This window comes from Nycticebus coucang, chromosome 11 (assembly GCF_027406575.1).
Source record: "Nycticebus coucang isolate mNycCou1 chromosome 11, mNycCou1.pri, whole genome shotgun sequence".
Taxonomy (NCBI): Eukaryota; Metazoa; Chordata; class Mammalia; order Primates; family Lorisidae; genus Nycticebus; species Nycticebus coucang.
Window position 1 is genome coordinate 26,706,496 of NC_069790.1, and position 27,825 is coordinate 26,734,320.

Sequence of the window (27,825 nt, forward strand, 5' to 3'; positions counted from 1 at the left end):
GCAAGCCTCAAAATTCATGTGCTTCTCAGAACAGTTTTATGAAGCAGTTATTTCATTGAGTCTCAGAGAGTTTTAGTAATTTTCCCAGGGTTACACAGCATCAGAATTTAAATGCAGGCAATGACTCCAAAGATAATGGCAATAACCAGCACATGTGCTGCTTCCTTATAAAAATAGAATCCAGGCCCATTAGGATATCCTGCAAGGCTCCCCATGATCTGGCCACCTACCACCCAGCCTCATCTCACTCTGGGCATCATACTCTACCAGCATTTTCTCCACAGGGTATGTCTCAGCCCAGGCCTTTGTACCTTTCTATAAGCTGTTCACTTCATCTAGAGTATTCTTTGGCAAACTCATACTGATCATCTAAAGCCCAATCAGAATGTTAACCTTCTTCTCAATTCCAAAGAATGCATTCATTCATTTCTTCACTCACCCAGCACACATGTGGCACTATCTGGTAAGCTTATCTCCCTGTCCAAAAGAAACTCATACACAAATTACAATGTGATATGGTATGGTAGGCTAAATAACGGCCCCAAAGATATCCATGTTCTAAGTCCTCAAACCTATAATGTTGCCTTATATGGCAAAAGTTATTTTCCAGATCAGATTAAGTAAAGGATCACTTACATGGGGAAATTATCATGGATTATTCAGACAGGACCAACATAATCACATGGGCCCTTATAGGAAGGAGGCAGAAGGAAATCCAACACAGAGGAGAAGGATTTGTGGTAACAGAAGTGTGATAACAGAAGCAGAGATGAGAGTGACACACTTTGCAGATGGAGGAAGTTACCACAAGCCAAGGCCTACAGGTAGCGACTAGAAGGTGAAACAAAAGAAACATATTCTTTTTTGGAACCTCCAAAAAGACCTAGCTCACCATGACCTTACTTAGCTTAGTGTAACTGATTTGGACTTCAGCCCTCCAGAACTACGGGGTAATAAATTCATGTTGTTTGAAGACACTAAATTTGTGGTGATCTGGGATAGCAGCAATAGTAAACCAATACATATTGTAAGAGTGATAACCAAGGAGGAAGAAAGGACTGCAAGATTCTCTGTCTCCTGTGTAACTTGGTGTCCAGCATCTAGCCAGTGCTCTCTAAGAGGGTGCTGAGTGCCAGAGTGACTTTCACAGAAGCTAGGTGACTTTCACAAGGTCACACATCTTAAATACACCTGAGCCACACTCAAACCCAGGCCACTGGCTTCAAATGTTCTATTCTGCTCTTTCCTCTATCTCATATATCCCCCCTCCCCCAGAAACCTCCATGGCTTCCTGCAGACCACAACATAAAGTTCAAACCTCCCAAGTGGCTCTCTTGGTTCCTGAGGGTAGACAGGTGGCCATGAGTCGTGGCAAGAGGGTGGGGATGGGTAAGGTACAGCTGGACCTCTCTCCTGGATCACAAGACTTCCATGCACAGGGCCATCCATCAGCTGCACGAGCCCAGCTCAGACGCTTTGTGCCTGTTTCCCATAGATCTCATCACCACAGGAGACTTCAAATATGCTTACATACAGAGAATGTGTTTATTGTTCCTTTCATGTGCCCCTTTGTGGCATAAGCATTAAGAAGTTTAAAAGGTCAGTTTAAAAGCATATTCTTGCCTTTGAGTGAAAACTATTATGAACAACAATGACAAAAAGATAAATCAAGAGATTCAAAACACTTTTTCAAAGTGTGATTGTGCAGATAACACAGAGACATGTGTCAAACTGTGCAACTAATAAATCCATGGGGTCCGGGTGGCAGACCCCCAGCTTGCCTGCTCTGTCTGAGGCCTCCACCTCCCACTGCAGCTTCTTTTGTGCCCCACAGTGAGGCAAAGGACAGGACACCACCAAGTGTCAGGACTCCAGGGAAGCAGGACTCAACCCCTGAATAACTAAGTCCTGAACCCCAAAGACCAGGGTTCTTGCCTTGTTCTCCCTTCCTCTATGTGACCGTGAACAGGTCACTTATCCTCTGTGGCATAAGGTCCCTCATTTGTGCCATGGGGAAAGTCTGAGTGTCTCTAGGGACATGTCTAGGTGCAGGGGCTCAGAGAGGATCAAAGCACCCTGTCACATCTTCTGAAAGATACTTTATTGCTTACTCATCTCAACATTCTCAGAAACATTCACATCAAAACAGAGAAGAAGAGATGCTCCTTCTCTATGTTTGGTTCTGAATACTCAGCTAAATTATAAGTTCCCAAAGAAACAGATCTTGTGCGAATAAAGATACTAATCACTTACTGTGTTAGTACTGTCGTATTAAAATTTAATCCCCAATGTGGCAATATTGAGAGATGGGGCCTTTAAGGGGTGACTGGGTGACATGGGCTCTGCCCTCAGGAACACATCGGTCCATTCATGAGTTAATAAGTTAATGGATTAATGGGTTGTCATGGGAATAGGACTGGTGGTTTTATAAGAAAAGGAAGATAAACCTGAACTAGCACACTCAACCCTCTCACCACATGATGGTGAAGGCCCTCATTAGAAGTACTCCCTCGACTTTCCATTTCCCAGCTCCTTATTTATAGGAAATAAATTTTGTTTCTTTACAAATTATTCACTTTCAGATATTCTGTTATAAGCAACAGAAAACAGACTAAGACACTTACTATATATTTAATGAAACATCAGAACCCAGTGTCAATGAAGTTCAAAATTGACCCCATTCATATGGCACAAGAATCTAGAATATTAAAATTTACATAGTTTTTCCTCATGGCAATGATATCCCAGCACACTCAAATGAAGCAATGTAAAATTACCTGGTTGAGCATTTCTATGAACCAATTCACACAAGATTCCCTGGAAGAGAGAGTTTTTTTCTTATAGTTCCACGGAATATATATTCAAAATGAAAAACTCTTAAATGCAAATAAGAAAATGATACACCATGAGTGAAACCTGCCAGACACAATAAAGAGGATGCCCAAGAACTCGAGATTATAGAAGAACAATCTAAAAGAAACTATAAATTCGATTAGAGAAACTTTTAAAAGAATGAAAATAAGAAGAAAAGAACCAGACACTGTGAAAAAACTATGAGCAGTTTTGATGAGTAAATGTAAATTACTGACATAAGAAACTTACGGGCACATAATGATGGTGGTAGATAGATAATACATCGAACTAAAAAGTCCACAACTTTGCTACTGAAAGAGGAAGGAAGGGAGAAAAAGAAGAAAGAAGGGAGACTAAGAGAGAGAATAGAAAAGTTTTTCACAGAAGTGTCAACTAATAAGCATAAAAGGAATAATAAATTTAGAAAAGCATCATTTTATACATTCCAGTTTAATCATTTATATGGGAAACAATTATCAAAGAAATATAATACCACTGGATAGAAAGTTTTTGAGGAATAGGATATTCATGTGGTCTAAAAGTTACAGATAACTTACTATATAAAAGGGAAAGTTATACTTACAATGGTAGGTCGACGTATATCACCTTAATAGAGTGATCCAACTTAGCAAAGAAAGTAAGCCAAAATTATGTGCTCCTGGTGTGATGTAATGGGAAGCACACAACATCATCTAGACATTGTCCTTGCCAAAAAAAAAATGCTTAAGACAAACCTAAAAGTGAAACAAACCAACAAATCTAGAGTGTAGGTATTCTTAAGACAACAAGCCTACATTCTTCGTGAAAAACTAAAAACATAAAACTACTTGAGATTAAAAATAGACTAGAGAGGCATTATCAACCAATACAATGAGACTTGAATGGATCCTGGGCTGAAAATAAATTAAGCCTAAAAGAATATTCTGGGGACATTTGGAAGAAATTTGATTATGGGCTATATGTTATATGGTGTCACTGATCAATGTGTAATTTCTCAGGTGGGATAACAGTACTGTGGTTATGTAGGAGAATGTTCTTATTCTTAGATGATTTAAGTTGGAATATTTAAGAGTGAAATGCCATGATATCTGAATTTTACTTTCAAAGGGATCGTCAAAAATTTGTGGAGACATACATACATATAATATGTATTGGGGAAGGGGAGAAGAAAGAAAACAAATGCGACAAAATCATGCCAATTGCTGAATTTAGATGAAAAGTATATAGATGGCCATTGTATTAATACTAATCTTTAACTTTTCAACAGGTTTGAATTTATTTAAAGTTGAGAAAAAACTTTTGGTAAGCTTAAACAGTAGATTACAAATGATGAAGAGATAATTAATTACCAAGAGCTAGAAAATGATATTATCCACAATGCAACTCAATCAGGAGATATAAAATATGAGAAAGAAGAAAGAAGAGACATGAGGAAAAAATTTTAAATTCAATATTCATCTAAAAGGAGTTTCAGAAAGAAAGAATAAAGAAAGAAAATAATTGAAAAGAGCTTTCCAGACATGAATAGTTACAGAAAAATAATGAGCTCCAAATGGGATATATAAAAATAAACACACATTTAGATGTTGTATTAAAACTATCAGAATACCAAAGACAATAAGGAAAATCTTAGAGAAAAGTAGATTACCTATAAACAATTATTTTAACAACAGACTTCTCAATAGCAATAATAAAGGGCATACGGCAATGAAATAACATCTTCAAAGTGCTAAAATAAAATAACTGTCAACTTTAAAATTCCCAGCTAAAATATCATTAAAGATAAGAACAAAATGAACACATTTTCAAACAAAGACTAAAAAAGTTTACTATTACAGACCTTCACTGAGTGCACTACTAAAGAATTCATTTTTAGAAAGAAAACAAATTGGTAAACATTAGATAAAGGTGAATGAGAAATGACAAGGAAAATAATAAAAATAAAAACTGAATTTTTTTTTAAACTGAATTATATTTTCAGTAAATGGCAACTAATTTGGGAGTTAAAACAAACTGAAAGCAAATTGCTAGACAATAATAAATAGGGAACATGGAAAGGGGATATGATCGTCAGAGTTAAGGATTTCTAAAATCTCTCATTTTTTGTGGGAATAGAGAGATTGATTTGACTTACATTATGATTAAAAATTTAAGAGTAACCATTTAAGTAATAAAAACATAATATATAATTTCTATATCAGAAAAGAGAAAAAAATGCATTTCAATTAATTCCCAAGTAAGTGTCACGGTGGAAAACAGTCTGGAAGTTCTCCAAAAAGTTAAAAACAGGATTAGCAAATGATGCTGCAATTCCACACTTAGGTATATAACCCCAAAGAACTGAAAACATGGCTAAAACAAATACAGGGACACAAATAATCATAGCAGCATTATTAAGAATAGCCAAAAGGTGGAAACAATTCATGTCTGTCGACAAATAAGTGAATAAACAAATGTTATATATCCATACAATGGAATGTTATTCTGTTATAAAAAGGAAATACAGATACATGCTACATTGTGGATGAGCCTCGAAAACATTATGCCAAGTTAAAGAAGCCTGACACAAAAGCTCACATATTGTACGATTCCATTTATGTGAAATATCACAGATTGGTAGCTACCAGGAACTGCAGGGCTGGAGAGAGTCTACACTCAGACTCTGGAACCACCCATCCTGCCTAAGAATCCCAGGACACCACAAAAATTGTGTGCAGGGGAGGCAGGTTTCCAGCTGCTTTGTGCTTCAGATTCTTCATCTATAAAAAAGGAGTTAATAATAGTCCTCTGGGCGGCACCTGTGGCTCAGTGAGTAGGGTGCCGGACCCATATACCGAGGGTGACAGGTTCAAACCCGACCCTGGCCAAACTGCAATAAAAGATAGCCGGGTATTGTGGCGGGCGCCAGTGGTCCCAGCTACCATAGGCACACGCAAGAGAGCAAGAGAATTGCCTAAGGCAAGAGAGTCGCCTAAGCCAAGACCTAGAAGTTGCTGCGAGCTGTGATGTCACTGCACTCTACCAAGGGTGACAAAGTGAGACCCTGTCTCTTTAAAAAAAAAAAAAATAGGGGCAGCGCCTGTGGCTCAAGGAGTAGGGCACTGGCCCCATATACCGGAGGTGGCAGGTTCAAACCCAGCCCCGGCCAAGAAGGAAAAAATCCTTTTATCATAAGGACACTTGTACTAGACTGTTTATTGCAGCTCAATTTACAATCGCCAAAATGTGGAAACAGCCTAAATGCCCACCAACCCAGGAATGGATTAACAAGCTGTGGTATATGTATACCATGGAATACTATTCAGCCATTAAAAAAAATGGAGACTTTATATCCTTCGTATTAACCTGGATGGAAGTGGTAAGACATTATTCTTAGTGAAGCATCACAAGAATGGAGAAGCATGAATCCTATGTACTCAATTTTGATATGAGGACAATTAATGACAATTAAGGTCATGGGGGGGAAGGAAAAGCAGAGAGAGGGAAGGAGGGAGCGGGGTGGGGCCTTGGTGTGTGCCACACTTTCTGGGGGCAAGACATGATTGCAAGAGGGACTTTACCTAACAAATGCAATCAGTGTAACCTGGCTTATTATACCCTTGATGAATCCCCAACAATAAAAAAAAAATGCAAAAAAAAAAAAAGTCCTCCCTCAAAAGAATATTATAAGAATTAAATGAGTTGGGCAGCGCCTGTGGCTCAAAGAGTAGGGCACTGGCCCCATATGCCAGAAGTGGCAGGTTCAAACCCAGCCCCTGCCAAAAACTGCAAAAAAAAAAAAAAAGAATTAAATGAGTTAATATATCTAGTGCTGGCAATAGTACCCTATATACAGTAATTGCTTTGTGTTAGCTGAAATGATGATAATGATTAATGAGGCTAGTATAACCTTAATTCCAAAAACCTAATGCAAACATAAAATGTGAAAATATGAAATAACAATTGCATTAACCATGAGTTTCAAAAAAATTATGATGCAGTAGAAATGCAATAATTTTTTAAAGTAGGAAATCCAACATTATAATTCATATCGACAGGTTAGAGATTTTAAAAAGTAAAATAATCTAAATAGATGCAGACAAACCACTTGATAAAAATAAGTAGTGATATGCTTCATAAAACAATAACAACAAAAAAAAAACCCTCATCAAGTTCAAGGGAAAGAAAGGGTTTTCCTTTGCTGGATACGTACGTTAATATTTGAACCCCATAGAACATTCCACCTAACGCTGAAGCACTGGAAGCAGCCCTGCTTAGAGTCAGTAACAAGATGAGGACGTCCAGCATCCACATGTCCTCAGTACTATACTGCAGATATTCTAGAGTCAGTGCAACAAGACAAATGAAACTGACAACTCTGGAGCCAGAGTCCTTTCCTGAGTCAGGATTCAGCACTGTTGCCACTATCCCACTTGAAACAACATCACTTTGGAATAAACAAGAGGGTTAGATGATAATGAAGCAGAGAGTTGCTCAGATGTAGGTGGACATATAGAAAGTGGACAGACAAGGCGGTGCCTGTGGCTCAAAGGAGTAGGGTGCTGGCCCCATATACAAGAGGTGGTTGGTTCAAACCCGGCCCCTGCCAAAAACTCCAAAAAAACCCAAATTGTACAGACAAGCTCATGACAGAGATTGGCATCACCTGGCAATAGAATAATTGCCTCTAGCCTCAATTTCCCTGTTGCCAGAATCTTCTTTCAGCAGCTGTAAGGATTGTAGTATCTAGGGATTCTGGGCTTTAGCTAATCAGACCCAGCCTATTGCCACCCCCAGTGTGAGCGGATAGCAAACACGTGAGGCACAGGCTAGGAGCAGCTGTGTAGTGCTCTTTCCCTGCTTTTTTTCCAGCAGTGACTTTTCAGGGCCCTTTACACTTAAGTAGCTCTCATTAAAGACTGAACTGGCTGGAGAAGCAGTAAGTCTTTGTGAGTCAGGTCCCTGAGGGCAAGCTGATATAAAAACACTTTAAAAAAAAAATTAAAGACAAAAAAATGTAAAATGCTCAAAACAAACAAAAAACCTCACAAAACACTAAGTTCTCCATACAAGAAAATGTTTTTTCTTTTCACTTTCCTGCTCTCTGTTCCTCTTTGCCTTCCTATGGAGCCTCAGCCAAGCTCCCGGAGGTAAAAACGTGTACAGAATTGTGGTTAGACTTGGATGGCACTTAGATGTGGCCTGGAGTAACCTCTGGTGTTACAGATGAGGTGACCATGCTCTGGGGAGAGGAAGGGAGTTCCTCCAGTGTCTTCATCTCCCCAGTGCTCAGTTGGACAGCAGTGTCCAAGCCTCTGAAAGAGCTTCCTCCACTTCCCTTAGCCACTGGATCAACAGGCGGTTTTAAAATTAAGCTGTAAAGAACATGAGGTCTCATGAAGGGTTGGGTTAGCAAGAAGTCATCATGTGCATTAAGCATCACAATGTGTAGTAACTTTAGCAGATCTCAATTTTATACCCTGCAGTTGCCAGTTCTCAAATGGTTGACCTTTAACATATAAAAGGAATTATTTTTTTCTCTCTGTCTTTTCTTTCCTCTTAAGGATGTGGAAAACCTGACTAGAATTGTTGCTCTAACATTTCCTGTGAGAAAGCTCTCTGCTTGGAATACTGTGAAAACAATTTGTCTTAACAATTCAACCCAAATAAACTATCTTCCTGAAACCAGTGAAACCCTTAATTGGGAATTGGGCTACTCACCTAAGTCTCTCTCATCTGGGTCCATGATGACGAAGATTGGACAAAGATAGGGATTGCCTAGGGAGGACAGATGGGGGGCACTGATGACCCTGCATCCCCCTGGAAAAGCCATCCGGCCCACACTGTTTTGTGGAGAAAACACATGCTATACTCCAGCCTCCTGAGCCATTGTTCTTTGGGGGTGATGATTTCTCAGCTTAACTCTCTTTCCGTACGTGTCCCTCAGGACAGGCCTTGGCACACTCCTTTGACAAGATGTATGCAGACAGAGCCAGAACAAATCTGAAATCAAGTCCAATATTTCTCCTTCCTGTATATCTAGAGTCAGGCTGGATTCTGGAACATTCCAGGAACAGAATAAATTTACCCTGGTTTCAGACTCAGAAGTTTCCTTCAAGGGCACACAGTTTGCAAAACAAAACCACACTAGATGTGACCTTCCCTCAAATTATTTTCCTATTCTTCTAATTTGACATAAGACCTTGGCATACAACTGGTATTAAATGAAGGTTCCTGCTAGAAGCTGAGGAGTACTCAGAGTTCACCTAGATATAGCTCATCCAGCTGGAAGGGCTAAAACATTTAATACAGATCATCTAACTTAATCCTACAGCACTGTTACGGGTGGCAATTAGGGGCAATGCTTTTCTGGATAATACACAAAGCTAGAAATAGAATTTTGGGCTCTAGACTCTCTTGATTTTCATCTATCCGATGTTGGATTTTAGAGGCACTAACTGCATTTTTCTTAAGACTCAAAATGCATTGGGACAGACTGCTCTTTCCTGAGGGAGGTTTGAGGGGACACACCAGCAGGACTTTGTGGTCCTCCCATTTCGGTTTGTACCTCCCTGCCTTCACTGGCTGACATTCCCTGGGTGTGGCTGAGCTCAGCTCCAAAAGGTGGCTGGTGCTGAAAGGCAGGCATTGCTCTCCAGGCACTGAAAGAGGGAGTAGCAATCATGTTACTCCAGGGGAAGAAAAATATCTTCTTGAGGAAAGAGGGATCTCTATGGAGCACATCTCTGGGACACGGCCAAATTTATTGAGCAACCATCCTTACACCTCAGATATGTAACCTGCCAAGCAAAACATGGCTAGCCTGTGATCTACTTTCATCTCAGTCTCACCTCCACCCTGTGCCCACTAGCAGACCAAGCCCACCCAAGATACTAGAGGAACCCAGTGACCAGGGCCAGTGCTGGAGATGTGATGGTATGCCTGGCCCACGCCATGAAGTCCCAAATGCAAACAGGGCCCCAAGACGCACACCTACCAGTCAGGGTCACTAAGGCTACTAACCTCTAATTATGGTTCTCTGCCAGCCTCACCTCCCTTCCCAGTGAAGTGAGGCCTTAAAGAGATGGCTCTACCAGTTGGAAAGGTCCCCCAGGCCTGCCTCCCCAAGGCTGGTGTTAGAGCCCAGAATGGAAAGGACTGCCTCAACAGCCTTGGCCCTGTCCTGGAGAGTCTAAAGTCATCCTTGGGTTATAAAAGGGAAGGTCTGACAGGCTGCCTAAAAGAGGTGCTGCCAGTTTTAGAGAGCTACACGGAGATGTTTACTTAGCTGCTGGGAAATTCCACTTTGAGGCACCAATTCTGCCCTTTACTGTCCTAATAAATGCCAAAAAACAAGCCCAGTGCACTACACCAATGACAGAGATCAACATTCCATCAAATGTTAAATCCACTTAGGCTCTTTTTGGTGAAATATGCCAAAGTGTGGCTTAAAAAAACTTTTGGGATAAAATATTCTCATTTGAACTCATGAAATAGTCCTCTATATAAGCATTCATAAAAGAGCCATGAGCATCATGTTTGAAGTGGCACTTTTTGCATCTAAGTCTAACTTCATGGCCATTTGAAAAGAAAGAAACGTGAGTTCATTTACTTTTAGAAAGGTGAGGAGGCTTACATTTAACACTTATTTTTAGAGTGTATGCCTTTCTCCAAGTGGCCTTGAGCAAATATTCACCTTCCCTGGGTGTCCATTTCCCTTTCTGTGACGCTCTAAGAGTTCTAAGTATTCCATAGTTTTGCCCTTACAAAATAATTATTTATCTGGGAAGCACCTTCTACTTCCCCAAAATTTAATTCTAGCAAAAGTTCTATATAAAAGCAGCATAAAGACCTTTTAGTCCTACATTTACAAATAAGGACCCTGAGGCTTAGAGAATTGTCACTTGTCTACCATAAACTATTCCACAACACATAGGTCCATGGTGACATGAGGAAAACAAAAAACAATACAGTGAAATGTTTCACAGAACTTAATTTGTTCACTTTAAAGGTTGGCTTTTTATTTCAATATTATATCTATCTTAATTTTTAAAAATTTTATGACATTGCTTTTAATACCATAAAAATGATAACAATAACCTAAATAGTGTCTGATTTACCATGAAATTAATGGAGCTTAAGGTTCAGGGACTATCCCTTTCCTAGGTGACATTCAAGAGGCCCTAGAAATGTGTTCTTGTATTTTTAGAAAACTTGCAAAAATAAGATTTTTATGTTTTTATGTTTTCTTAAGAACTTATATATAAGAGGCTACTTATATATGTTTCAGGTCTACAACATCTGGATCTGCCTCTGAACCTGAGGTTAGTCCTCCAGTGTTTTTTAATTTATTTTAATTTTTTAAATTAATTTCTTGTACTGACCCATGAACCTTGAGTCTATTACCCATTGCACCAAATGAATGACCCAATGTTTCCTTGGACGCAGAGACCCTGGGATTCTCTGTCTTGTCCTAGTTTGGACAGAGGAAGGCCAAGTCAAGACTGGCTCTTAGAGCTACGCTTCCTTCCACCCACACTGCCCCATCACGACAAAGGAATCTCCAGGAAATTTTGACCTATTCCAAAAGCACAGAGGAATGACTATATTCTGGGCATTTCTTAGAAGAAGGGGAAAAAAATCATATTGCTTCAAAAAGTTAGTTTTACAAACTTTAAGCATTACACCACTCATACACATAAAAGCAGAGAGCTGTGGAATTTCCATAAGTGAGCCAACCCCAAATCGAAACAAGCATGCCCTGAGCTAAAATTAGCTGTGTCCCTGAGCCAGCCAGGCAGACTCCTGTGCCTCTCCCGCAGACATTTTCACTAGAAATGGGCCGTGAGGGTCCTTAGATCCCAGATCGTGGGTCCCACACCTCCCTGCTCCTCTGGTTACCACTGCCTGCCTCTAATAAGAGTTCTCACTCAGCACAGGTGGCTCATGGGTGGGAAGTCTGGGAGGTGGAGGTATTCACCAAGGAGCTGGGTTGGGGCTGAGAATCCAGCCACTCAAGGGTGGAAAATCTGTGCTAAAACTTTCCATGAGCCACAAAGCATGAGAGCACAAGGTCTGCCTCACACAGAAGTCAAAATATAGGGACTTAACATTTTAACACAGAGCAAGTTTCCCTCCCAGATCCTGAAGTGGTAACAATTTTTCAAATGAGTTTTTAAGAGTAGGGAATAAATATCAAAACAGCATAATCCCTTTTCTCCTTAATAGTGAAACTCTTACAAAGGCAAAAGGAAGCCCTTTGGTGAGGCTCTGGTTTTTAAGGATCTGAATCTAACACAGTCATGAGGCTGAAAGAATACTCCCTCCAAAATCCCCTCAAGTCATTGCTTCTCCAGGCTGCACCCTCCTGCCATCATCGCCCTGACCAGTGAGGCAGATGTGCAGGGACCTTTAGGCTGCGGTCCCTTCTGGATCCCGTGGGCAAGAAACAGCCCCAGCAATACAGCCCACAGGAAAAGCTTTGACCAAAGGTATCTGGAGCTTTTTCCAGAACAAATATAAAACATTGGAAATAGCCGGACTCACGTCAGATAGTGAGTGAGTTCCCTTTTGAAAATGTCACATTGAGCCTCATGATTTGGAAGTAACCAAAGGGCCAGGGGTTTCAAAAGAACAACCAAAAAGTTGAGAGAGGACTCCAGGCTTAGCAGAGTGGATGGGAGGACAATGGAGCTGGTAAAGGAGGGTGGAATCAGCTTCCCAGTGCCCACCACGGTAACACGGAAAGAACTTCCTTTCTGTGCATCTGGAAAATAAGTGCATGCAAGCTATTGTTTCTATAATCACTGGTCCCCTGGAGTTCAGTGGGTTTAAGGATGCCCATATATAACAAGGAATTCATTAGCCACATTGGGGTGTTTCCTAGGCACTTCCTGGTCTAGTCTTGCGTTTTACACAATCACTTCACTCAAGATTCCAGCATTTAATGACACGCTATGGTCTGGTTACACTTCTTTATGATCCTTACCATGAAATAAAAGATAGCTTCTATTCATTCTTCCTAGCTGTTCTGTGTGCTTGTACTAACCCTCTTTATTTTGAAAATGTTAAACCAATAGGAAAACTAAGAGAATAACAGAATGCACACCAGTATACCCTCCACTTACAGTGACAAATGGTTAACATTTTCCTTGTTTTCTCTCTCTCTCTCAACACACACATGCGCACGCACACACACACATCATGACACACCATCCCTAAAAACTTCAGCCTGCATCTCCTGAGAACAGAATGTTATTCTGCCTAACTCATATGGAGTTTATTTGTCTGACCACATTTTTTAAAAGCAGGATCCTTGTCTAAGCTCTCCCAGATCCTTGCACCTGGTACATGTGCCCTTTTGGAGTTATTTAAAAAAAAAAGGAAAAAATAATCAGTTGTAATGCCTTTACTAAATATTAAATGGACCACATTCACTTTCGTTTTTGATCTAAAATGGATAGTTTCAACTTCTCTTTTCTTCCTTTAATGCACTCCTAGGAGTGTACTGAATTTAAGGATATGTGATCTTTCATGTCTAGCCTAGAAAGTGACTTGAGACTTGCAGGTAGCTGTGTGGGAGTTGGGGAGACTCTGGGTAGTAGGAGTCTGTGGGGTGGATGGATTTCCTAGACAAAATGCCTTTATAAGTTCACATTCCCTTCATATAGCAGCTTCTGAAACGTGATCACCAATGTGTCATCACTCTGTTAGGTGGCAGACATGAAATAATAAACATGGCTCTAAGCCTTACATAACAGCCTCTGGTCCTCAGAAGGTGGCAGAGCACTTAGTCTTGATTTCTATCCATGACTTTTTTAGTTTGATTTTCTTGTCTTCTCATTCAAAAGAAATTTTATTTGAAGGGAGAAAGTCTGAACAAAGTGACAGTGGGACCAAAGGAAGCAATATCATCAATTATAGGAATGCCATATTCTTCTCTTAGACCAGTGGTTCTCAACCTGTGGGTCGCAACCCCTTTGGGGGTTGAAGGACCCTTTCCCCTTTCACAGGGGTTGCCTAAGACCATCAGAAAACACACATTTCAGATGATCTTAGGAACCAAGACACTGCTCTTCATGTGTGGGAGTCACCACAACATGAGGTACTGTATATTAGACTTTGCATTTTTCTTTATCCTTCATAGAATCTGATAAAACTCTGGGCCCAAGGCAGTGAGATACAGGACCAGAGCCATGTGGGCCCAGGCAAGGGCTGCCCATCATGCCAGCCCACTGTCAAGATCAAGCCTGGAAAAAACTTCTGCAAGAGAAGAAGGTGAGAGGGCACTTCTGCATCAAGCCTCGGACCTTTCAAACAGACCCTGCCTCCTGCAAAAAGGAAGTAAAGCCTCATGGAAGGCAAATTCATTCAATCCACAAATGCTCCTAAGGGCCTACTACATGCCTGGCCCCCTGGGAAAGACTTGCCCAGGGTAACAGAGACCGGGAACTCAACCCACACTCTATTCATTTCCCTTGGCCACAGACCTTACAATAAACCTGAATGTTTCCCTTTGTCACATTCTTCTATATCTGACTCCAACCTGACTTCCCATCCATCTCACAAAATTCCTAACTATTAAGAAATATATCCATCCTGGGCGGCGCCTGTGGCTCAAGGAGTAGGGCACCGGTCCCATATGCCAGAGGTGGCAGGTTCAAACCCAGCCCCGGCCAAAAAAAAAAAAAAAAAGAAATATATCCATCTATTTTTTAAAAACAGGTATTTTGGATAACGAAATAACAAAAGAGAAAATCTAGTATTAATTAAAGTAACCACTGTAGACCAAATATTTTTGTATATATTATCTATTCCTGTAACAAAGCTATGAAGGTTGTTTATCATCCCATGTTTTAATGAAAAAACTAAGCTGCAAAGAGGTTAAAATGTTTTTTTACACAAAGTCCCTCTGTTAGTATATGGCAGAGCTAGGATTTGAACCCAAATCTGTTCAATTCTAAATCCAAGGCACTTTCAACCTCATCGTGCTGAAAGTTACTAAATATGTTAAAGATCATGAGCCAAGTTTCAAAGTCTCAGAATACAATAAAATGCAATGTTTCCCGAATAGTTCTCAGTGACTTAACAAAGCTTTGCTTAATTGGAATAAATCTCAAGTAACTCAAAAACTCTGCTGAGCAGAATTGACTCTTTCACTGGAGATTTAAAAGGCATGTTGGGAACTTGTAGTGCCCCAGGCCCATCATTACAGACATCAGTTCTCATCACAGCGTACGGCAGAAAATGACTCTGGTTATTGTCAGCACTGCCTCTCTGCCGGGCCCCACCCAAACATACCCTGCCCCCCACAGCCAAGGCTCCATGAATGATGAATTTTTCCTCTCTGCTGCTGGCACCCAGCCCCTGGCTTGCAAACAAGCTCACATCTCCATCATCCTGAAAAAAAGGACCCTATTCCTTAACCCTTTACCTTCCTGAGATACCACCCTGTCCTTACACACCCTTTACTTCTAATCTTTTTTATTTATTTCAAATTAATATGAGGGTGCAAATTTTTATGTTACATTGTTCTCACTTCCAAGGTAAAGTTCACATTGTAGAAGAACCCTTCACCCAGGGGGCGTGAACATTAGGTGAGATCCCGCCAATTGTTCTCCCTCCTCCCACCAATCGCTCTCCTCCTCCCCCCTTCTCCTCCACACCCTTCCCCGTTTCTAGACTATATTTGTGTTTTATTGTTCATATGAGCATATAATTGTTTATATATTGGTTTCATATTAGCATTGGGTACATTGAACATTTGTTTTTCTATTCTTGAGATACTTTATGAGAAGAACGTGTTTCACCTCCATCCAGGTTAAGACTAGACTCCTTGCTCACCCCTCCTGCTCCTCAGCACATTACAGTCAGCTTCTGTCCCCAGTACTCTATGCCAAATGCTCTCTTCAAAGCCACCTGGGGAAGCCCCTTCACCAGGCCCAGTGACCTTTCCACCCTCTCCGAAGGGTCCAAAGCTGCCAACCTCCTGCCTCCTGGCGTGGGGCTGGGCTCCCCAGTCCTCCTTCTCCTTTGACTGCTCCCTTCCTTTGCCCCACCCCATACCACATGTGGGTCTCTCATGGCAAGATTCAGACCCTGGTGCCCTTCCAGCCCCTCTTGGCAATATCCACCTCTCCAAGGACTTCATGCCAGCCCCTCCCAAGCACCCTTCCTCCCAACCTCTCAGAGCACATTTCCCAGGACCTACATTTCAGTCCCACTCTTGACTGTGGAAACAAGGACTCTGTGAGTTGTGTTCAGAAACAGACTTCCATCTGCTTCCTGACCCAGCCAGCACCTCCCCACTCAGGTGTCCCTATCCCTGCTAACTGCATGCTCAGCCTCCCTGGCCTCCAGTCCCCAGCCCTCCCTGCACACCTTGTTCTGTGAATCCTGCTCCTCAGACTCCCCCTCACCCCGCTTCCCACCCCTCTGCCACAATCAGGCCAGAGCCCACCGCCTCCTAAGCCAGGGCCCTAAAGCCAGTCACCTTGCTCTAGCCTGCTGGGCCCCCGGACAAATGTTCCTAAAGTGCATCTCCACCTGGTTAAAAAAAAACCACATAACAAAAATTGTAAGAGAATTTTTCATCCCTCTCTATTGCCTAGAGAAGAAAGTTTGGCTCTCAAGGCACCTGTCTGGGCCTTCAGCCCCTCTCCTCCTGGCCCTCACATGTGCCCTGTGTTCCAGCCACACCAACGTGTGTGCCTCTTTGCTCACACCAGCCCATGGCTTAGGATTCTTCCACTACCTGGATTATCAGACCAAATGGCTAAGTCCTTACTAAGGCCAGGTCCTCAGCAGTCCTCTTCCCCAAATAACAGCTAAGGATAATGCTCAAGACTAGGTCCCCTATAGTCAGATAGCTTACATGAACTCAGACCAGTTGGTCATTCTGTACCTCAGTTTCCCCATCTAGAAATGGATCCAAAAACCCTTCTGGTGTTGTCATCAGGATTAAACAGGCATTATATATAAAACTTCTATCATAGGGCCTATCAGATAGTAAATAATAAATACTGACAGCAGAAACAATCCAGACGCTATCTCTGTGGTACTCTGCCAGGTCCCCTTGTCACTCTTGTCTTTTTTCCTTTTTAATTCTATAACACAAACATGTAGGGATGTCTCAGCCTCTTGGAAGAAAGAACCTTCAGCATCTCTTTCCCCAATACCATTCGAATAAACAAGAGGCACTCTATAAATGCTTTGTTAAATTGAATAAAACTAAATACCAGGTATTTAGATTGAGATAAAAAACTGTTTACTCTATCGGGAAAAGGCCCCACTTCTGAGGGACCTATGACCACAAAACCAGCCTCAACAGGAAATGAAAGAAATCCCATGGCTTTAGGAACTTCTTGCGGAATGAACAGAGAAAACAAAAGTAGAATTTTCTGGAATGAGGTACACACATGGAATCTAGCTATACAGGAAGCTGCCCTGGCAGGTCATCTTTGTGACTTAAAGAACACTGCCCAAAATGCTCCTAATAGAACTCAGAATCAAAGGCCATCTTTCCGAGATGGCAACATCAGCTCTGACAATCAGGCAGACTTCCATCCCACAGCCATGCCTCAGAAAACCAGCCAGAGCATATAAGGGTAGGAGCCCATCCACTCCAGCCTCTCAGTCAGAGTCAGGGCAGGAACCAGATGTCTCTCTTCTCCCTAAATCAATACCCTTTCCCAGTCCTTAGGGAAGCTATGAGCTTAGGCTCTTTCTCCATGACCCATCATAAGCGCATATCATCCAAAAATGTCTGCAGAGGTAGCAGAACCCAATGCAGGCCCTAGAAAAAACTGCTGAGGCAGAACAAGAGACCTGCTTCAGTCTTTAGGAAACGGACCCCAGAGATACTAGTAAACTTTACCCCCCAAAATCTCAGGTTTAGAAGAACATGGAGATGAGTATGTTCCAGGCACAGTACTATGATCTGAAGAATAAGAATGCCCCCCCCCCCAGTTGGCCTATTCAGCCCCACTTAGCCTTCAAGGCTCAGCTCAGCTCAGCCTCCTCCAGGAGGCCTCTTTGCTCTCCTCTAGGACCCTGTGGATCTCCATTATCTCCAGCCATCTGACCCTGGAGCAGATACTGACTGCTATTTTTTAGGCAACTTTTCCTATTTGCTAAATCACTAATTCTGCTCTTCTGTGAACTCCTTGAGTGAGGGAAAGACATCAGACCTCACTCTCCTCCCACCCCCAAATCCCAGCAAAGCCATGAATTCACCTCCACTGTTATTTATTGGAACAATTCTGAACAAAATTAAAGGAGTTAGGGTCACTGACAACTCACCCTCTCAGGCCACTGACAGCCAAGCAGAAGGAACAAGGTAGCCTATCAACTCTCCAGTGTAATATGTGCAATGAGACATATGGGAAGGGAATTGTGTCCAAATACAGGTACAGGGAAGAGATCAGGAAAGGCTTTCTAAGGAAGGCAACATTCAAGATGACTTAATTTACAGGGCATCACGGTTGGGTGAATGAGTTGCTTAGTTTGGTTGCTTGGGTTGGTTGGTTGGTTGGTTGATTGGTTGATTAGTTAGTTAAATGAATGTGTGAACAAAAAACTGCTAAATGATTTAATGAATGCCAGCAAGAAAACTGAAGATGAAGTTTGAATTCTTCCAATTCTGTGAAGATTATCGGTTTAAGTTCATGATACTGTCCCAGATAGATGAGCATAATTTTCCCTTCCATTTTCCTTGCTAAGTGCATTGTCCCATTTGCTCAGGATTTATTATTGCCTGGTGCAAGTATATAGCTGGGTAAAGACATATTAATAAAGCCCCATTCCAGTCCCCAAAGAGTTCACAGAAATAAAAATGAGTTATCAAATCATTATTCTATATAGAGGGTTGTTCATGATACTGAGTGAACAGAAGAGAAGCAGCCAGGAGCATAAGGTGCAAAATTTAAGGATGCCTCCCTCTTAGGTTCATGCAGGAACCTACCCTGCATGTAGAACAATCTAAAAGTAAGGGGCTCCTTAAATTTTGCATCCTAGACACCTCACCTGCCTCACCCATGTCCTGGTCCTGTTGACCTCCGTCTGGGACTTTCTTTGGAGTTCTGGAGGTCAGGGCCTGCTAGAATACAGCTAGCAAAGCAGCAGCCAAGCATCTTGGAGTGAGACAAAAGGCATCCAGGGAAGAATCTCCATCATTCCACCCCCACTCTCCCACATTCATCTCCAAAAATTATCTCAGAGCCTCAACCGCTTCCTTCCATCTAACAGATGCCCTTTCCCCTGCATGAAACAATTCCCAGCCTGAATCCCAGGACTTAGGACCTAGGGAGGATCTGGCAAGGTTCCAGATGTGGTTCAAGAGGGGCCATGGAGATGCCACACTAATGTCTATAGACTGACAAGATGAGATCATTCATCTTCCCTTCCAAGAAGATGTGTGGACACACTTCACATTTTTAGCCACACTTTCTTGATCTCAGAGGAAATCCAAAACATGGTAAGTCTATTTTTCCTGGAAGAAAAATCAGATCAAAGATTTGGAAACAATGGAACTGAAGGTACCTAAGGGCTTGAACAGGGGGGTGGCTATCAACCCCATTTTTGAAAGGTTTGGGATGGCCTGTAATGTACTGAAGTTGCTCTTCATGTTTGCTCTCCTATGCCTACTACAGAGAGGCCAGCACTCAGGAGAGAGAAATGGTGTTCTGCAGTGGATGGTGTGCACACACATAGGGAATAAAATTCGACCACCAGGCTGAGAGGTGGAGAAGAGAACTGGCTGAGCACAGGGCACTGAAGGCAGATGTGGAGGACAGCCATACCCACCACAGAAGAGAGGTCACCAGGATAGGTTATTAATGTGAGGGAAAACCAGTATAAGAGCCCTAGGCAGGCCACCTATACACTCAGTACAATAAGCATGCTGAAAAGCAGCTGGGTTGTGTACCTCACAAGAGTCGGCCAATTTTGAACCTCAGTTGTCTGATGCAAAGTCAAAATATTGTGCAGAGACAAGTTACAATGAAAATTCTACCCACTACTCATCCCATGAGATGCAGATATTGTCAGACTCGGGATGCTCAGACATGGGGAACAGTCAGTAGACCATAAATGCCACATCCTCCACATGTGTGTACCAGAGGCCTGTGCTTCTAATGTGGAGGTCTACACAGGAATTGGAGGCCTCAGAAGAGATTAGATGTACTCACCTCTCTCCCCTGGAGTGCTTGTGAAACAATGTCAGTAAGTGGCTGGTGAGTGTCTGCTGAATACAGAAGGCAACCAGCCAAATCACTGGAGTTGCGAGCACCGATGAAGATCTGCTGCCACCTACTGTTCACTCTTGTGTAAAACCCGAAAAATCTGCCATGTACCCCAACGTCAGAGAAGCTAAAACCTGGACATGACTCCTGGTGTCAGCACGAAAGCAAAGTCAGAGGCTTTGGAGCCATGGCTGCCTTGATGCTGCAGAGACCCACAGCATAATAAGACAGGTTAATCTGTCCCTGGATCTAAAATCACAGCCATCCCTCTTCAAAGTCACTGGTTCGCACAAAGGGTTTTGCATTAAACATTGCCTCTCTAAGCCCAGGGCCCTGTTGCCCCCTCAACTGCATCCTTAACTCCTCCCAGAATTTCCACTGCTCTGTTAGGGACACAGCTTAGCATCCAACTACACAAGACCTCCTAGGAGGCCCTGAGCTTCCAGAAGCAGGGAGCTATCTCCTTTGTGGGCATCCACAGTCCCTAGCAGGTCTGGGACACCAAGAAGAGCTCAAGGGACAACCCCTATCTGACTGACATAGCAGGACATGACTCAGCTGTGAAGCCAGTGATGGATCAGCATGGAGTGTGGCACCCCTGCCAACAGGGCTGCAGGTGTCCTGATGGGGACGCTGGCTATAAACCTGGAAACAGCTTTTTCCAGTCCCCTTCTGGAGCCTGTGTCCTCCCGTATAAAAGATCCCTGCTTGGCCCGCCTCAGCAGCAATCTGAGGCACCAAAGATGATGTCCAAGGACAGGCTTTGCAGCTTATTTTTATTGTAACATCTAGGGGCTAAGAGAGTGTGAAGGAGTCATGAGAACTGCCAGATGCCCTGGGCACCTGCACCCGTGTTGGCTGCTAAAGGCTCACAGCTATCCCTTTTCTGGAGAAATTCCCTGCACCAAACTCACCTACAAGGCTGCACACTGCCTGCCCACTCCAGGATGGGCAGCTCATAGCCTATGACTGACACAGGTACAAAAAGCCCATCCCCTTGCTTAAATGTAAAACTCTATGTTAATTCATACCCCACATCTCTCCATGGGATCAGACTGAAACCCTATGTCCTTGAGCTCCTTTCCCTGTCTAGCTCCACTTTCCCCACTCCCCTTCTCCTGACAGCATGCTCCAATAAATTACATGTTCATGAATCACTATCTCAGGCTTGGCTTCTAGAGCACCGGCTCCTGGCATGCATCACATCACAGGGAGGGCTTGTTAAAACACAGATTTCTAGGCTTTACCCTCAAAGTTCTGACTCAATAGGTCAGATAAGTTATGTTTTTCACAAGTTCCCAGGGATGTAGATGCTGCTGGTCCAGAGGTCCCAGATTGAGAACCTAACTTAAGATGGAAACCATTCAACAAGTAATAGGGTTTAACCAGGGCAGGATTTAACCTCGCCCCAGTCAGCTTGCCTTCCTGCTCAAAATTCTGCAGCCAGGAATAGGAGAACATCAGCCTCTAACAACGAACCCTCCTACTCTGGGCTGGAGTGCTAAATCTTTTTTTTAGCAGGTTGCTAAATCTTTTTACTATGCACTATAGGAGCTCGGAGGAGCCCGCGATCTAGGTGGGACTGCAAAGTCACAGAGGCCTAGTTTATCTGTTCATCATTTACACAAATGAGCCTCAGGGATCACAAAAGAAGTCAGAAGTCTGGTCTAGGGCTGCCCAAGTCAATGTGTAGAGGGAAGAGCTGGGGAGCCCCTAGAGAGCAGCCCACCCAACCCCTTAATTTACAGACAGGAGCAGAGAGGCACAGAGAGGGTGGAGATCTGACCAAGACAGAATTCCACCTGTAAGCACAGGACATGTAGGCGTGCGACTTAAAGGCAAGATAAGGACTTACTTTTATTGTCATCAAACAGTGAGCAGTCCTACAAACTTAAGCTCTAATACTAGTCCTCTGAAAGATAATCCCTTAACAGCTTCAGTAAGACCCCAAGGCCTGAAGAGAATCGTCCTGTCACAACAGGACAACTCACTGCTCACATGTGTGGACTCCAAGTACATGGCCCCATGACCACTATTGTGTTACAACTGCCTGCAGTATTCAGTACGGTAACATGCTGCATAGGTTTGTATCCTAAGAGTGATAGGCTGTACCATATAGCCTACACATGTAGTAGGCTGTACCACCTAAGTTTGTGTAAGTACACTCTACAATGTTTCGCAATGATGCAAGCACCTAATGATGCATTTCTCAGAACATACCCCTGTTGTTAAGTGACTCATGACTGTGTGTATGTGTGTGCATATATATTCACATATATCCTAAGTCATGTCTCATCACCTTCATTTCCTCTGGCCTGATTCAAACAGTCATCAGCTCTCTTCTAGACTAGTGCAGTCACCTGCTAACTGGTCTCCCTGCATCTACACTTGTCTCCTTGAATCTATTCTCAACACAGCAGGTAGAGGGATTCTATTAAAACATAATTCAGATCATGGCATACCTCTTCTCAACCTCCAAAGGCTCCCACATGTCTAAAGCAAATGCCAATGCATTCAGCAGTCTCCCAGACCCTACACGACAGAGCCCTTTCTTCCTCTCCCACTCCCTCTTGTTTCTCCCTCACCCACTCCAGCTTCAGCCAGCAACATGTTCTCTCTGCAGGGCCTGTGCTTGAATGCTCACTCTTTGCATTTGTTCCCATGTATACAAGAGCTTGTTCTCTATCTCCCTCCTGGGCTCCTCTCAAGTGTTACCTTCTGTAAAAGGTTTTCCCTGGCTACTCCTTTATAAAATAGCAGCTCTGTCCCTCAGGACTCCCCATCACTCCTCGATGATTTATTTTTCCTGGTATTTCTTCTAATTCTCACATACATTATATATTTGCTTGCTTTGTTGTTATTGTTGTGGGCTGCCTCTTCCCACTAGAAGGGTAAACTCCATCGCTAGATTCTGGAGGTGGTTTCCTGGGTTCAAATCCCTGCTCTGCCTCTTACTAGATGTATAAACTTGAGTAAATAAAGTGACTTCTATGAATGAATTTCCTCATCTATAAAGTGGGAGTTACAATAGTATTTCCATCTTCGAACTTTTACCTAAGATACTTAGAACAATGTTTTGCATGAAACACACTAATATCAAAAGCTTGTTGATTTTCTTATTGCTACTGTTGTTATTAATAGTATTAGGAGCAGTAAGCAAATAGTCATTGGGTATCTTGTGCATTGCAGGGTAATGTTCCTGGTGCAGAAATTACAATGTTCCCTGCTTCCATGAGATTTATCCAATTGTAGAAGACAAATAATAGATAAGTGAATAAATAAAATAATTTCAGGTAATGATAAGTTCAGTGAAAATAATAAAACAGGATGGAGATGAGGGAGTAGAGGGGAAGTTAGTCAAAGAAAACCACTCTAAGTACAAAACACCTCACTGATAAGAGATAATCCCAAGATTGTTTGGGGCTTGTCCCCTTGTTTTACAGCAAGGGGACAAGCCAGTTCTCCTTCATGTAGAAGCTAGACCTTGGGGTGAAAAAGAAAAAAGAACTGCAGAAAGAATAAAGACCTGTCTATGGCTACACCACTCCTAGAAGAAGAACTTCACGGCTATGCTCTGTCAAGACATTATGCCAGAACTATAAGGCCATAATAATCAAAAGTGTGGTTGTGTAGTTTTACGGGGAAAAACTCATTGAATAAATAGAAAAACATACCAACAAAATACAATAGAGCGCTCAGAGACAGAACCATGTCTATATGAGAACTTAGTAGAAAGTAAAAGTAGCTTCACAAATCAATGGGGAAAGAACAGATTATACACTAGATGGTGCTGGGGAAAGTGTCTTACCATACAGAGAAAAATAAAAGCAGATCTTTCAATCCCAACAAATACAAAAGATTAAATACCTAACTATAAAAGCTAAGCCTACAAAGTTAATAGATAAAAACATAGAAGAATATCAATGAAACCTAAAAGCAAGAAAGAACTTAAGAAAACTTTAAAAATATAAATCATGTGCCAAACAAGAGCTTTATTATTCCCAAAGTAAACATATCAGTTTAATAAAGAACATAATGGACAAAGTTCTTGTACACATAACATAATGAGAAAAGATATTTTACACAGTATAAAACTATTATAATAAGAGATCAATATTTACCAAAAGGAAATTTAGTCCTCTTTGGAGGAAGGTAACATTAACCAGAACCTATTCAATTATTTATATATAATGTCTGGGATTTAATCACAATTACTAGAAAAACAAAGAAATATGACAAAATTATCAAAACTCAAAAGAAAAATAGACAATAGCAATAGACCAATAGGTGATCTAGATATCAGAATTATTAGATATGAACTTTAAAATGACAATGACTCTGGGAGGCTGAGGGGGTGGATTGCCTGAGCTCACAAGTTCACAACCAGCCTGAGCCAGAGTAAGCCCTCATCTCTAAAAATAGCTGGCCATTGTGGCGGGCGCCTATAATCCTAGCTACTCGGGAGGCTGAGGCAAGAGAATCACTTAAGCCCAAGAGTCTGAGGTTGCTGTGAGCTGTGATGCCACAGCATTCTACCAAGGGGACAAAATGAGTCTCTGTCTCAAAAAAAAGATACATTATCTTTCAAAGATTAACAATAAAACTGTCAGGTGACTTAGCAACAAAGATACCAAAAGCCTAAGGTAATGGAATAATATGTCAAAAATGCTGAAATATGTGTTACCAATCTAAAATTCAATACCCATTAAAAATACCTTCAAAAATAAAGGGAAAATAAAGACACTTTCAAACAAAACTAGAAAAAAATGTTTAACACACCCACTAAAGAATTACCAAAGGGAGTTCTTTAAGTAAAAGAAAAATGTAAATGCCATAATTATTGCAACTAAAATTAAAAACTGTCAGACTAGATTAGAAACTCTGAATACGTGCTGCTTATAAGAAATCAACTTTAAGGGCGGCGCCTGTGGCTCAGTGAGTAGGGCGCCGGCCCCATATGCCGAGGGTGGCGGGTTCAAACCCAGCCCCGGCCAAACTGTAACAACAACAAAAAAAATAGCTGGGTATTGTGGCGGGCGCCTGTAGTCCCAGCTGCTCAGGAGGCTGAGGCAAGAGAATCACGTAAGCCCAAGAGTTAGAGGTTGCTGTGAGCCATGTGACGCCACGGCACTCTACCCGAGGGCGGTACAGTGAGACTCTGTCTCTACAAAAAAAAAAAAAAAAAAAGAAATCAACTTTAAATATATACTGAGCAATAAGGAAATCTCAACAAATAACAAAGAATTGAAATCACAAAGAGCATATATATCACCAGAGTACAAATAAGCTATCAATCAAAAACAAAAAGATACCCAGAAATATACTCCCAATTTTTTTTTTTTTTTTTGGCCGGGGCTGGGTTTGAACCCACCACCTCCAGCATATGGGACCGGCGCCCTACTCCTTGAGCCACAAGCACTGCCCCCAATTTTTTTTAATTAGTCAATATATGCCTAAATAACTCCTGGGTCAAAGAAAAACATCACAATGAGAATTAGAAAATATTTTAACTAAATTATATGAATATATAACATATTAACTGTGGAATACAAAGCATTTCTTTTTTTTTTTTTTTTTTTTTGTGGAGACAGAGTCTCACTTTATGGCCCTCAGTAGAGTGCCGTGGCATCACACAGCTCACAGCAACCTCCAACTCCTGGGCTTATGCGATTCTCTTGCCTTGGCCTCCCGAGTAGCTGGGACTACAGGCGCCCGCCACAACGCCCGGCTATTTTTTGGTTGCAATTTGGCCAGGGCCGGGTTTGAACCCGCCACCCTCGGTATATGGGGCCGGCGCCTTACTGACTGAGCCACAGGCGCCGCCCTACAAAGCATTTCTTAGAGGAAAATCTGTCGCTTTTAAAGGTCTTACAAATGAAGAAAGTTGAGAATCAGTTAAGATCCTTATAAGTAAACTAGAAAACAATAACAAATTAAACTCAAAGAAAGTAGAATGAAAAGAATCAATGAAGCAGAAAACATACAAAGCCAAAACATACAAAGCCAAAAGTTGGTTCTTCAAAAATACTATATAAAGGATACACTCCTAGCAAGAGTGGTCAAGAGAAAGAGGGAAAGAGAGAGAGAACACAAACCACCAACATCAGGAATGAAATGGAGACATCACTGTAGAGGTCCACATAAGAGGACAGTGTTATTATACAATTATATACTCAGAAATTTAAAATGTAAATAAAATGATCACACTCCTTAAATAAATATAACTGGGCAAAATGGACACAAGAAGAAATAGAAAATTTGAATTTAAAAAAGTTTTTGAAATCTCTCAGCTCAATACTCAGAAGTTTTCTCCAGTAAATTCTTCTAAACACTTAAGGAAGAAAAAACACCAGTCTTACAATAACACTTTGAGAGAATAGAAAAAGAGGGATCATCTCTATCATAACCTACCAAAATACAGCAAGGTTGTTGTAAGAAAGGAATTATGCCCCCCCCCAATCTTTTCATGACCTTTTACATAGAAACCATACATGAAACATTAATCAACTCCAATGATTATATAAAGAGATAATGTATCACAGTCAAGTCAGGTTTATTCTGGGAACATAAGGTGGTTTAACATTCAAAAATAAAACAATATAGGAATCATTAATGCCCACTGTGAAGGAATAAAAGTAAAGATAAGGTAAAATATATATATATTAAAATAAAGGGCAAAAGGAGCTTTGTGGGAGCTGAGTCATCACCATATCTCTAGCCTCCCATAAAAAACACACCGCTTATTCATGTGGGCCTGGCCATGTCCCTGTAGGTTTGTTTAGGATCATTTGCTAAAGCTTTGAGACGAAGCAGGAAGAGCCAAAGAAACCACCCCCATAGTTCCTTGGGTACTTGAGCTCTGGGTTCAGTTTTCTTCCCAGTGTGCCATTATCAACTCTGCCACTCACCTCACAGCTCGCTATGGAGAGAGACCAAGGCACCTAAGAAGTCCCTGTGGACTAAGAATGTTCTCTTAGCAACTGGTCAACATGTGAGAGGTGGCACTTGTTTTTGAAAAACCATCAGCTTTGCACGGCATGCTCACCTGACCGGCAGGGGCTGGCTGCCCTGCCGTTTGAATGCTCTCTCCAGCCTCTCCTGGGTCATCCTGGAACTCCCACCGGGCAAGTAGCACTTCAGGGGCATCCTGTCCACATCTGTGCTGCCGTCCACTGTCGGGCTATCCCCTGAAAGATCTCTCCACCTGGCCTTCTCCCCTGGGGGCAGCCCCTTGCTGAGCAGGTGGGTAGGGCTACTAGGAGTGGTTTTCTGCTTTTCAATGATCAGGTCACTTAGCTGACCCAGGAGACTCCTGGAGGTGGAGCTATTGCTCGAAGCCTGGACATCCTGCAGGGCTAGACAGGCTGGGGTACAGGAGGCAAGCTCCGGTACCTTCTGGCTCTCTTCTTCCTGGGGCTGCATGGTGCTGCTCAAAGCTGGGGACCTCCTCAGAGAGCGTTTGCGGAAAGAATCCTGAAAGGGTGAGTACAAAAGCAGTGAAGACCCCTTCTAAGGAAGCTGGGAAATACTTGATCTCACATTAAGCATTTGTCCATGCTTTTCCCTCCCCCAGGAACAGCTTTCTGCATGTCCAACTCCTTCCCTTAACATCCTATGTTTTGAGATGCTACTCGAATGCACCCTCCTCTATGAAGCTTTAGCTGATACACAACCCCTGAGAATGAACCCAAAGCATACCTCAGCTTTTCCCTCACACCCCTTACAGACAGGAAGTTCACTTGGCAGGTAAAGC

At 42.1% G+C, this 27,825-nt stretch overlaps 1 protein-coding gene across 3 annotated transcripts in view; it reads right to left on the reverse strand.

Annotated features, from left to right (window-relative positions):
• The window catches only part of MINDY4 (MINDY lysine 48 deubiquitinase 4), a 255,695-nt gene that overhangs the window by 63,038 nt on the left and 164,832 nt on the right, over positions 1-27,825 (reverse strand). For all 3 annotated transcript variants that reach the window (XM_053608563.1, XM_053608561.1, XM_053608562.1), the window contains one exon: positions 27,118-27,545. In XM_053608563.1, coding sequence (XP_053464538.1) covers positions 27,118-27,545 — 428 coding nt within the window. The remainder of the gene's footprint in view (positions 1-27,117; positions 27,546-27,825) is intronic.